Source organism: Ornithorhynchus anatinus, chromosome 1 (assembly GCF_004115215.2).
Source record: "Ornithorhynchus anatinus isolate Pmale09 chromosome 1, mOrnAna1.pri.v4, whole genome shotgun sequence".
NCBI lineage: Eukaryota > Metazoa > Chordata > Mammalia > Monotremata > Ornithorhynchidae > Ornithorhynchus > Ornithorhynchus anatinus.
In genome coordinates, this window is record NC_041728.1 from 182,446,005 (window position 1) to 182,459,061 (window position 13,057).

Here is a 13,057-nt window from a genome sequence, read left to right on the forward strand (position 1 = left end):
TATTCTAAGCGCTGGGGGAGATCCGGGGTCATCAGGTCGTCCCCCGTGAGGCTCCCGGTCTTCATCCCCGTTTTCCAGATGAGGTCACCGAGGCCCAGAGAATAATAATAATAATGTTGGTATTTGTTAAGCGCTTGCTATGTGCAGAGCACCGTTCTAAGCGCTGGGGTAGACACAGGGCCGTCGGGTCGTCCCCCGTGAGGCTCCCGGTCTTCATCCCCGTTTTCCAGATGAGGTGACCGAGGCCCAGAGAAGTGAAGCGACCCGCCCACAGTCACCCGGCCGACGGGGGGCAGGGTCGGGATTCGAACCCGTGACCTCCGACTCCCGCGCCCGGGCTCTTTCCGCTGAGCCGCGCTGCTCCTCTAGCGGCTGGAGCCCGGCCCTGGGAGTCGGAGGTCGTGGGTTCGAATCCCGGCTCCGCCGCTCGTCCGCCGTGTGACCTTGTGCGACTCACTTCTCTGGCCCTCAGCGACCTCATCCGGAAAATGGGGATGGACGGGGACTGGGTCCAACCGGATCTGCTTCTGTCTACCCCAGTGTTCAGCACAGTGCCTGGCACATAGTAAACGCCGAACACAGACCATTGCAAGGATAATATTACTTGAGATATTTGTTATCGTATTTGGTCGTATCCACCCCTGTGCTTAATACGGTGCCCGCCGCATAGTAAGCGCTGAACGGATACCGCCTCGGGGGCGGAGAGGGGGGCCGAGGGGTCGGTCCCGGCCCCGCGGCGGATCGGAGGAGCCGTCCCCGACGCCCTCCCCGGCCGGGACGCGTCCCCCGGGCCCAGGCGCCTAGTCCGGCGCCCCGCACCCAGTGAGCGCTCAGTAAACACGACAGGACGGATGAACGGGACGAATGAGCCCCGAGCCCGAGCGGGCCGCCCCGTCCCCGTCCCCCCCCCCCCCAGGTCACCGGCTGGAGGACAACCCCGGTGTCCGGCGTCACCTGGTGAAGAAGCCGTCCCGGAGCCCGGACCCCCGGCGCGGCTCCCGGGGTCCCGCCCCGACCCCCTCCCCGCCCAGCGAGACGAGGAAGAGGAAGAGCAGGCCCGACAGGAGGCCGCACGAGGTATCGGGGACCGGGGGGCCGGGGGGGCTGGGGGGGGGGGACCCCTCCCCGCGCTAGCCGGGTGACCTTGGGCAAGTCACTTCACTTCTCTGGGCCTCAGTGACCTCACCTGGAAAACGGGGATAAAGACGGTGAGCCCCGTGTGGGACAACCTGATTATCTCGTAATGATAATAATGATGTCGGTATCTGTTAAGCGCTTACTAGGTGCCGAGCGCCGTTCTGAGCGCTGGGGGAGATACGGGGTCATCGGATTGTCCTGCGTGAGGCTCCCCATTTTACAGATGAGGTCACTGAGGCCCGGAGAAGTGAAGTGACTCGCCCGCAGTCACCCAGCTGACAAGGGGCGGAGGCGGGATTCGAAGCCACGACCTCTGACTCCCAAGCCCCCGGGCTCTTTCCACTGAGCCACGCCGCTTCTCGTATCTCCCCGGCGCTTAGAACGGTGCTTGGCACAGAGCAAGCGCTTAACAAATACCATTATTATCATTGTCATTATTATTATCAGCCCCACTCTGTCACTTGTCTCCTGTGTGGTCTCGGGCAAGCCACTTCACTTCTCTGGGCCTCAGTCACCTCATCTGGAAAGTGGGGATGAAGACTGTGAGCCCCACGGGGGGACGACGCGATAACCTCATATCCCCGCCCAGCGCTTAGAGCGGTGCTTAGCCCAGAGTGAGCGCTTAACAAATACCGTTAATATTATCATGAGCCCCGATCTGTCACTCGTCTGCTGTGTGGCCTTGGACAAGTCACTTCACTTCTCCGTGCCTCGGTTTCCTCACCTGTGAAGTGGGGATTTTAAGACCGTGAGCCCCACGGGGGACAACCTGATCACCTCGTATCTACCTCAGCGCTTAGAACAGTGCCTGGCACAGAGTAAGCGCTTAACCGATACCGACGTTATTATTATCATCGTCATCCCGGCTCTGCCACCTGTCCGCTGGGTGACCTTGGGCCGGTCACCTCACCTCTCTGGGCCTCAGTTGCCTCGTCCGTCAAACGGGGATGAAGACCGGGAGCCCCACGGGGGCCGACCCGATGACCCCGTACCTCCCCCGGCGCTTCGAACGGCGCTCGGCACGTCGTGGGCGCCTAACAAATACCAACATCATTACGGGAAGCGGCGCGGCTCAGTGGGAAGAGCCCGAGCTTGGGAGTCCGAGGTCCCGGGTTCGAATCCCAGCTCCGCGTCGGCCGTGGGACTGCGGGCGAGTCCCTTGACCTCTCCGCGCCTCAGTGACCTCATCTGGGAAATGGGGACGAAGACCGGGAGCCTCCCGGATCTGCCTCGGCGCTTAGGACGGTGCCGCGCGCCTAGCGAGCGCTGAGCAGACACCCGCATCGTCATCGCGATGACGGGGCTGGTCGTCCTCGGCCGACCTCGCCGTCCCGCCCGGCCCAGGTGTTCGTGGAGATGAACGAGCTGCTGCTGGAGAAGGGCCAGGAGCCTCAGTGGCGCGAGACGGCGCGCTGGATCAAGTTCGAGGAGGACGTGGAGGAGGAGACGGAGCGCTGGGGCAAGCCCCACGTCGCCTCGCTCTCCTTCCGCAGCCTCCTGGAGCTCCGCAGGACCATCGCCCACGGTAGGGACCCTCCCCTTCGTCCCGGCCCCCGGGGCGTCCGCCCCATCCCCCCCCCCCCCCCGTGTCCTCCCCGGCGCTCGCAACGGCCGTCTGCACGTCGGGGGCGCTTAACCCGTGCCATTATCGTCCCCGTCCCTCCCCCCCCCCTCCCGTTGACCGAGCGCCCGGGAACGTGCGGCGCCGCCCCGGAGCCCGGCCTCGGGGGTCGGAGGGCGCGGGTTCTCCTCCCGCCTCCGCCGCCGGTCAGCCGGGTGACCTCGGGCGGGTCGCTTCGCTTCTCTGGGCCTCCGTGACCGCGTCTGGAAACGGGGGGTGAAGACCGGGAGCCCCGCGGGGGACGACGCGTGGCTCAGTGGAAAGAGCCCGGGCTTGGGCGTCGGAGGCCGTGGGTCCGAATCCCGGCTCGGCCACTTGTCGGCTGGGGGACTTTGGGCGAGTCCCTTCACTCCTCGGTGCCTCGGTTCCCTCATCTGGAAAATGGGGATGAAGACCGGGAGCCCCGCGGGGGACCACCTGATGACCCTGTGTCTCCCCCAGGGCTTAGAACGGTGCTCGGCACCTAGAAAGCGCTTAACAAATACAAATACCGACATTATTATTATGAGAAGCGGTGTGGCTCAGTGGAGAGAGCATGGGCTTTGGACTCGGAGATCGTGGGTTCGAATCCCGGCTCGGCCACTTGTCGGCTGGGGGACTTTGGGCGAGTCCCTTCACTTCTCGGTGCCTCGGTTCCCTCATCTGGAAAATGGGGATGAAGACCGGGAGCCCCACGGGGGACGACCTGATTCCCTTGTGTCTCCCCCAGCGCTTAGAACGGTGCTCGGCACGTAGTAAGCGGCTTAACAAATACCAACATTATTATTATTATTATTATTATTATCCCGGTGCTTGGCACATAGTATTCATTCATTCATTCATTCAGTAGTGTTTATTGAGCGCTTACTACGTACAGAGCACTGGACTAAGCGCTCGGAACGGACAAATGGGTAACAGATAGAGACGGTCCCTGCCCTCAGACGGGCTCACGGTCTAATCGGGGGAGACGGACAGACTAGTAAGCGCTTAGCAAATATCATCATCATTAGTATTATTATTAAACGGCGACGATCCCCGCCCGCCGCGAGCTCGTGGTGCGGCCCCCGTGTCGGCGACCCCGGGCCGCGGGGCCGGGGCCTGGTTTCGCTGGAGCCAGACGCTGCCCGGGCCCCGGCCCACCCGGCCTCGCTGTTTTTTGAGCCCTTCCTCGGGGACTGGACTGAACGCTCGGGAGAGGACGACAGAGGCAGCAGACTCCATCCCTGCCCTCGAGGAGCTGACGGTCTCCTGGGTGCTGAGCGCTGTGCTGAGCGCTTGGGAGAGGAAGAGTGAGGAGACACCATCCTTCCCCTTGGGGAGCTGACAGTCTACGGCGTGCAGAGCGCTGTGCTGAGCGCCTGGGAGAGGACAGTACAGTTGAGTAGACACCATCCCTGCCCTCAAGGAGTCTACTGCGGGCAGAGCGCTGTGCTGAGCGCCTGGGAGAGGACAGAGCAGTTAGTAGACACCATCCCTGCCCTCAAGGAGTCTACTGCGGGCAGAGCGCTGTGCTGAGCGCCTGGGAGAGGACAGAGCAGTTAGTAGACACCATCCCTGCCCTCAAGGAGTCTACTGCGGGCAGAGCGCTGTGCTGAGCGCCTGGGAGAGGACAGTGCAGTTAGTAGACACCATCCCTGCCCTCAAGGAGTCTACTGCGGGCAGAGCGCTGTGCTGAGCGCCTGGGAGAGGACAGAGCAGTTAGTAGACACCATCCCTGCCCTCAAGGAGTCTACTGCGTGCAGAACGCTGCGCTGAGAGCCCCTTGTGGAACAACCCGATGACCTTGTATCTACCCCAGTGCTTCGAACAGTGCTTGGCACCTGGTAAACGCTTAACAGATACCACTATGATTATTATTAGAGCTTGGGAGTGGAACTTCCCGTGTCCCTCAGGAGACGGACAATGTAAATTACGGCAGAATTTAGCGTACGCACGTAGGTGCTCACGGGGAGGGAGGTCAGGTTCTAAATCCCCATTTTACAGATGAGCAAACCGAGGCTCAGAGAAGGTAAGTGACTTATCCGGGGTCACGCGGCGGACAAGTGGCGGGGCCGGGATCGGTCCCCCCGGGGACCCCACGGCGTTCGGGTCGCCCCTCGGGCTCGGCTTTGGCCCCGGTTTTGACGTGGGAGGGGGGCCGGGCCGATCAGGGGGCGCGTGGGGAGAGAGATAGAGAGAGAGAGAGAGTCTCCGTGGCCTGGTGTGCGTCTCTGTCTTCGTGCGTCTCTGACCTCGGACATGTCCCTTGCCTGATGTGTGCGTCCCCCTCGACCACGTATATAAGAAGCATTCATTCATGCGTTCAGTCGTATTTACTGAGTGCTTACTATGCGCGGAGCCCTGTACTAAGCGCTTGGAATGGACACTTCGGCAAATCACCGATAACGATGCTATTTGTTAAGCGCTTACTATGTGCCCGGCACTCTTCTAAGCGCTGGGGTGGATTCAAGCAAATGGAGTTGGACACAGTCCCTGTCATTCATTCATCCGTTCAGGGGTATTTATTGAGCGCTTACTGTGTGCGGAGCACTGGACTAAGCGCTTGGAGAGTCCGGTTCGGCAACGGATGGAGAGCATCCCTACCCGACGACGGGCTCAAGGGCTTGAACAAAACCGGCCGACGGGCATCGACAGCATCGATATAAATAAAGAAAATTATCGGTGTGTACACGTGGGGCTCAAAGTCTCTCTCCCCATTTTACAGATGAAGTCACTGAGGCTCAGAGAAGTGAATAATAATAACTGAGGAATCTGTTAGGCGCTTACTGTGCGCCGGGCACTGTACTAAGCGCTGGAGGGGATCCAAGCAAATCAGGGTGGACACAGTTTCTTGTCCCCCGTGGGGCTCACGGGCTCAATCCCCATTTTCCAGATGAGGTCACCGAGGCCCCGAGAAGCGAAGGGACTTTTGCTCAAGGTCACCCGGCGGACGAGCGGCGGAGCGGGGATTAGAACCCGTGACCTTCTGACTCCCCGGCCTGGGCTCTGCCCCCTAGGCCGCGCTACTCCATCGTGGCCCAGTGGCAAGAGCCCGGGCTCGGGAGTCCGAGGTCGTGGGTTCTAATCCCGGCTCCGCCGCTCGTCCGCCGGGTGACTGGGCAGGTCGCTTCACTTCTCTGGGCTTCGGTGACCTCATCTGGAAAATGGGGATTTTAAGACTGTGAGCCCCCCCCCCCCCCCGTGGGACAACCCGATGACCCGGCGTCTACTCCAGCGCTTAGAACGGTGCTCGGCACATAGTAAGCACTTAACAAATACCAACATTATCGTTATTGTTATTATGCGTCCTTGACCTTGGGCGTGTTCTTAATCTCGAGCATGTCCCTTGTCACCCCGGCCTTGTGTTCATTCGTTCACTCATTCATTCATTCAGTCGTATTTACTGAGTGCTTACTGTGTGCAGAGCACTGCACTAAGCGCTTGGGAAAGTACGATACAATAAACAGTGACCGTTCCTGCCCATGACAAGCTCACGGTTTAGACGGGGGGAGACAGCAATACAAATAAACAGAATGTCAGAGATGGACGTAAGTGGTCAGTGGGGCCGGGAGGGGGGGATGAGGAAAGGGAGCGAGTCGGGGCGACGCGGAAGGGAGCGGGAGACGAGGAAGAGGAGGGCGCGGTCGGGGAAGGCCTCTCGGAGGAGGCGGGACTTCAAGAAGGCTTTGAAGGTCGGGGGAGAGGAATCGTCCGTGGGATCCGAGGAGGGGGGGGCGTCCGGGACAGCGGGAGGACGCGGGCCGGGGGTCGACGACGGGCCGGGCGAGCCGGAGGCCCGGGGAGGAGGCGAGCGGCCGCGGAGGAGCGCGGCGTGCGGCGCGGGACGGAGGAGGACGGGAGGGAGGGGAGGGGGGACGGGGCCGGGCCATGGGGGGTTTTGAATATGTTCCCCTGACCACACTTGTCTTCCTTTCATTCATTCATTCAATAGTATCTATTGAGCACTTACTAGGTGCAGAGCACCGGACTGAGCGCTCGGAACGAACAAGTCGGCAACAGATAGAGACAGGCTCACGGTCCGATCGGGGGAGACGGACGGACGAGAACGATGGCGATAGATAGAGTCGAGGGGAAGGACGTCTCGTAAAAACCGATGGCGACTAAATAGAATCGAGGCGATGGACATCTCATTAACAGAATAAATAGGGTGATGAATATATATACGGTCGAGCCGTCGAGCGGACGAGTAAGGTGCCGAGGGGACGGGAAGGGAGAGGGGGAGGAGCGGAGGGAGATGGGGGGAGAAGAGGGTTGAGCTGCGAAGGGGGGGGTAGAGGGAGCAGAGGGAGAAGGGGAGCTCGGTCCGGGAAGGCCTCTCGGAGGAGGTGGGTTTCAAGTAGGGTTTCGAAGAGGGGAAGAGAATCGGTTCGGCGGAGGCGAGGAGGGAGGGCGTCCCGGGACCGCGGGAGGACGCGGCCCGGGGGTCGACGGCGGGACGGGCGAGACCGGGGGCCGGCGGGGAGGCGGGCGGCGGAGGAGCGGAGCGGGCGGGCTGGGCGGGAGAAAGAGAGTGTCTCCCCCATCTCACGTGTACCTCCGATCCGGCGTGTGACCTCGGCCTCGCGCGTGTCCCGGGCTTCGTGCGTCCCCGGTCTCGGGGGGATCCTCGGCCTCGCGCGTCCCCGGCCTCGCGCGTCCCCGGCCTCGGCCGTGTCCCCGGGTTTCCGTGTGCCCCCTGCTTTGTGTTCCTTCCCTTGTCCCCGGTCTTCGGCGCGTCCCCGGCCCGGCGGGCGTGTCCCCGGCGGCGGGGGTCCCTCGTGTCACGTGCCGCCCCCCCGGTCGCGGGGCGGGGGACGTGGCGGCGGCGGGGAGCGTGGGCACCTCCGGCCCGCGACCCCCGGGGCCCGTGGCCCCGACGTCCGTCCCGAGGCCCCCGAGGTCGGGCCCGCGACCCCTGACGTGGGACCCGCCGCTGGGCAGGGGCCGCGCTGCTGGACCTGGAGCAGACCACCCTGCCGGGCATCGCCCACGTGGTGGTGGAGACCATGATCATCTCCGACCAGATCCGCCCCGAGGACCGGGCCAACGTGCTGCGGACCCTGCTGCTCAAACACAGGTGCCCGGGGGCGGCTTCGGGGGCGGGCCCCGCTCCTCGAACCCAAGGGCTGGGGGTGGGCATCGAGACCCCCGCCCCCCCCCGCCCGCCCCCAAAGCAGCGTGGCTCAGCTGTGGAGTCGGGGGTCACGGGTTCGAATCCCGGCTCCGCCACTCGTCAGCTGGGCGACTGTGGGCGAGTCACTTCACCTCTCTGGGCCTCGGGGATCTCATCTGGAAAACGGGGATGAAGACCGGGAGCCCCACGGGGGACGAGCTGATGCCCCTGCGTCTCCCCCAGCGCTTAGAACAGGGCTCTGCACGTAGTAAGCGCTTAACAAACAACTTTTTTTTTTTCAACACGGCTGGCAGGGTGTGCGAGAGGACTAAAGAGGGGGTGGGCGGCTCTTAGGAGCGGCACGGCTTAGTGGCGAGAGCCCGGGCTTGAGCGTCCGAGGCCGTGAGTTCTAATCCCGCCTCCGCCGCTTGCCAGCTGGGTGACCTCGGGCGAGTCGCTTCCCTTCTCTGGGCCTCAGTGACCTCCTCTGGAAAATGGGGATGAAGACCGGGACCCCCACGGGGGACGATCTCATCACCTTGTATCTACCCCAGCGCTTAGGATAGCGCCTGGCACGTGGTGAGCGCTTACATATCGTCGTCGTCATCACCCAGCAGACCCGGGGCAGAGCCGGGATTGGAGGAGGAGGAAGGGGGTTGGAGGAGGAGGAGGAGAGGGGGTTGGAGGAAGAGGGGGGTCGGGGAGGAAGAAAGAGGTTAGGGGAGGAAGAGGCCGGGCTTGGGAGTCAGAGGTCGTGGATTCTAATCCCGCCTCCGCCACTTGGCAGCTGGGTGACCTCGGGCCAGTCGCTTCACCTCTCTGGGCCTCAGTTCCCTCCTCTGGAAAATGGGGTTGGAGACCGTGAGCCCCACGTGGGACGACCCGATGACCCCGTAGCTCCCCCAGCGCTCAGAACGGTGCTCGGCACATAGGAAGCGCTTAACGCGTACCAACGTTATTGTTATTATTATTCGCTCTTCCCTGCCGACCCCGTCACCTACACCGGGGACCGAACTGAACGCCTACTGTCTGCGGAGCCCTGTACTGAGTGCTTACGGTGTGCGGGGCCCTCCGCGCGGCGGAGTGGATAGACCGCGGGCCTGGGAGTCGGAGGGTTGCGGGTTCTAGCCCCGGCTCCGCCACCTGTCTAGTGAGCGACCCCGGGCGGGTCACCTCGCTTCTCTGTGCCTCGGTTTCCTCGTCTGTGAAAGGGGGATTTAGACGGCGAGCCCCATGTGGATTCAACCCGATTTGCCCGTATCCACCCCAGCGCTCGGTACAGTGTCCGGCACAGGGCAGGCGCTTAACGAATACCAGAATTATTATTATTATTATTACTGGGATCCTACCGGACCCCCCCTCCGGCCCCTTGCCCACGTCCTCCCCCTGGCCTGGAACTCCCTCCCTCTTCGTCTCGACCTCCACCACTCTTCCCTCCTCCGAAACCTTTCTAAAATGATTCATTCGTAATTATAATGATAACAATGATGGTCGCGGTATTTATTAAGCGCTTACTATATGTCATGCAAAGCCCTGGGGTGGATAGAAGCAAGTCAGGTTGGACTCGGTCCCTGTCCCCCGTAGGGCTCGCGGTCTCAATCCCCATTTTCCAGATGAGGGAACTGAGGCACCGAGAAGGTATTCATTCGATTGCGTTTGTTGAGCACTTCCTGCGTGCAGAGCACTGGACTGAGCGCTTGGGAGAGGACGATACAGCGATAAGCAGACACATTTAGAGACGAGCAGCGTGGCACAGTGGAAGGAGCCCGGGCTTGGGAGTCCGAAGTCATGGGTTCGAATCCCGGCTCTGCCCCTTGTCAGCTGTGTGACTGTGGGCGAGTCACTTCGCTTCTCTGGGCCTCAGTGTCCTCATCTGTCAAATGGGGATGAAGACCGGGAGCCTCCCGTGGGACAACCCCGTGACCCTGGATCCCCCCCAGCGCTTAGAACGGTGCTCCGCACGTAGAAAGCGCTTACCAAATACCAACATTATTATAAACAGACACATTTAGAGAGAAACAGCGTGGCTCAGTGGAAGGAGGCCGGGCTTGAGAGTCAGAAGTCCTGGGTTCGAATCCCAGCTCCGCCCCTTGTCAGCTGGGTGACTGTGGGCGAGTCACTTCACTTCTCGGTGCCTCAGTTCCCCATCTGTCAAATGGGGATGAAGACCGGGAGCCTCACGGGGGCCGACCCGATGACCCTGTGTCTCCCCCAGGGCTTAGAACGGTGCTCGGCACATAGTAAGCGCTTAGCAAATACCAACATTATTAAGACAGTGCAAAACACAAGGAAACAGCGTGGTCTAGCGGAAAGAGCCCGGGCCTGGGAGTCAGCGGTCGTGGGTTCTAATCCCAGCTCTGCCATGTCTGCTAGTATTATTATTATTATTATTATTATTATTACGTTCCCTCCCCACAACGAGCAAAGCCCACGTCCTCCTCCAGCCCGGCCCGCACGCTCCGTTCCGCCAACGCCGACCTCCTCCCGGGCCCCCGGCTCGCCCGTCCCGCCGCCGCCGCCCCCCCGGCCCACGTCCCGCTTCCGGCCCGGAACGCCCTCCACCTGCGTATCCCACGGACCCCTCTCCCCTTTCCGTCCCTCCAAATCCCTCCTCCAAATCCCACCTCCTCCAGGAGGCCTTCCCCAATTTAACCCTGGTTTCCTCTTCTCCCGCTCCCTTCTGCGTCGTCCACCTCCTTAGATCTGCCCCTTTTATCCGCCGCTCCCTCAGCCGCTCGGCGCTTACGTCCACATCCGTCGTTTCTCTGAACGTCTGTCACCCCCGACTAGACCGTAAGCCTCTTGGGGGCAGGGAATAATAATAATAATGATGGTATTGGTTAAGCGCTCACTATGTGCCAAGCACTGTTCTACAAGGTCATCAGGTCGTCCCCCGTGGGGCTCCCCGTCTTCATCCCCGTTTTCCAGATGAGGTCACTGAGGCCCAGAGAAGTGAAGTGACCTGCCCAAAGTCACACAGCTGAGAAGTGGCAGAGCCAGGATTAATAGTAGTGTTGGTATTTGTTAAGCGCTTACTCTGTGCAGAGCACTGTTGAAAGCGCTGGGGGAGATCCGGGGTCAGCGGGTTGTACTGCACGAGGCTCCCAGTTAATCCCCAGTTTCCAGATGAGGCAACTGAGGCACAGAGACGTGACGTGACTTGCCCACAGTCCCACAGCTGACAAGGGGCAGAGCCGGGATTAGAACCCAGGACTTCTGACTCCCAAGCCCGGGCTCTCTCCTCTAAGGCGGAATGTGTCTACCAGCTCAGTTACGTGGTAGCGGAAAAGAGCCCGGGCCTCAGAGGACGTGGGTTCTAATCCCGGCTCCGCCACTTGTCTGCTGTGTGACCTTGGGCCAGTCACTTCACTTCTCTCAGCCTCAGTTCCCTCATCTGGAAAATGGGGATGAAGACTGTGAGACCCATGGTCACGGGGACTCTATTGCTGTGTTGTATTCCTCCAAGCGCTTAGTACAGTGCTCTGCACATAGTAGGCCCTCAATAAATACAGTTAAATCAGAATGGACATATAATTATTTTATATCCATCCCATTGCTCAGTACAGTGTCTGGCTCCTAGTCAGCGCTTAACAGATATCACACAAAAAATAAAAAGAGCCTGGGAATGAGAGGATCTCGTTTTTAATCCCGGCCCCGCCGCTGGTCTGCTGTGTGACCTTGGGCAAGTCACCTCACTTGCCCGGGCCTCAGTGGCCTCGTCAGGAAAATGGGGATGAAGCCCGTGACCCCCACGTGGGACAGGGACTGTGTCCAACCCGATTGGCTTGGATCGACCCCGGTGCCTAGTACGGTGCCCGGCACATAGTAAGTGCTTAACACGTACCATGAAAAAAGAGGCCGGGCCCGGGAGTCGGGGACCTCGGTTCTAATCCCGGCTCCGCCACCTGTCCGCTGTGTGACCTTGGGCAAGTCACTTCACTTGAGAAGCAGCGTGGCTCAGTGGAAAGAGCCCGGGCTTGGGAGTCAGAGGTCAGGGGTTCGAATGCCGGCTCCGCCACTCATCAGCCGTGTGACCGTGGGCGAGTCGCTTCACTTCTCCGGGCCTCAGTGACCTCATCTGGAAAATGGGGATGAAGACCGGGAGCCGCCCGTGGGACCACCCGCTGACCCTGTATCTCCCCCAGCGCTTAGAACAGTGCTCGGCACCGAGTAAGCGCTTAACAAATACCAACATTATTATTATTCTCTGCGCCTCAGTTCCCTCATCGGTACAATGGGGATGAAGACTGGGAGCCCCACGGGGGACAGCCCGATGACCTTGCGTCCCCCCCAGCGCTTATTCCGGTGCTCTGCACCTAGTAAGCGCTCAATAAGTACTATTGAATGAATAAGCGCTTACTAGGTGCAGAGCACTGGACTAAGCGCTTGGGACGGACAAGTCGGCAACAGATAGAGACGGTCCCTGCCCTTTGACGGGCTCACGGTCTGATCGGGGGAGACGGACGGACGGGAACGATGGCGACAGATAGCAATGATGGCATCCGTTAAGCGCTTCCTATGCGCAGAGCACTGTTCTAAGCGCTGGGGAGGAGACAAGGTGATCGGGCCGTCCCCCGTGAGGCTCCCGGTCTTCATCCCCATTTTCCAGATGAGGGAACTGAGGCCCAGAGAGGAAGTGGCTTACCCAACGCCATCGTTACTATGGTGGTTATCATCTGTAAAATGGGGCTGAAGACCGCCAGCCCCAAGTGGGGCGGGGACCGCGTCCGACCCGCCGAGCGTGGCTCTTCCCCGGCGCTTATTCCAGCCGGCGGCACGTCGGGAGCGCCCGACGCGCGCCGTCGAGGTGGAGAAGTGAGCGGCCGTGGGCCTCTCTGCTCTCTCCCGGCCTCGCAGCCACCCCAACGACGACAAGGATGGCTTCTTCCCCCGGAACCCGTCCAGCTCCAGCGTCAACTCGGCGCCGGGAAACCACCACCCCGGCCCCGGCCCCGACCCCCGCGGCCCCCTCGCCGGAGAAGACCCCGGGGACCCCGCGTCCTCCCGGGACCTCGACGCCAGGGAGGTGAGTGGGACCGGAGCGGGGCGGGGGACCGGCCCGCCCGCCGGCTCCCGTCCAGTCGTCGGATTGTATCGGCGGAGCGCTGTGCTGAGCGCTTGGGAGAGTCCGGCGCGACACTGGACGGACACGTTCCCCGCCCACGACGAGCCGGCCGTCTTGACGGGGGAGACGGACGGGAGTGGAAATCAATACGTGAGGGACGGGG

The 13,057-nt window shown here is 61.5% G+C and overlaps 1 protein-coding gene across 1 annotated transcript in view; it reads left to right on the forward strand.

The window, feature by feature from the left end:
• The window catches only part of SLC4A3 (solute carrier family 4 member 3), a 61,858-nt gene that overhangs the window by 18,086 nt on the left and 30,715 nt on the right, over positions 1-13,057 (forward strand). The window contains exons 5-8 of the mRNA XM_029063219.1: positions 917-1,008; positions 2,482-2,662; positions 7,658-7,793; positions 12,687-12,855. Coding sequence (XP_028919052.1) covers positions 917-1,008; positions 2,482-2,662; positions 7,658-7,793; positions 12,687-12,855 — 578 coding nt within the window. The remainder of the gene's footprint in view (positions 1-916; positions 1,009-2,481; positions 2,663-7,657; positions 7,794-12,686; positions 12,856-13,057) is intronic.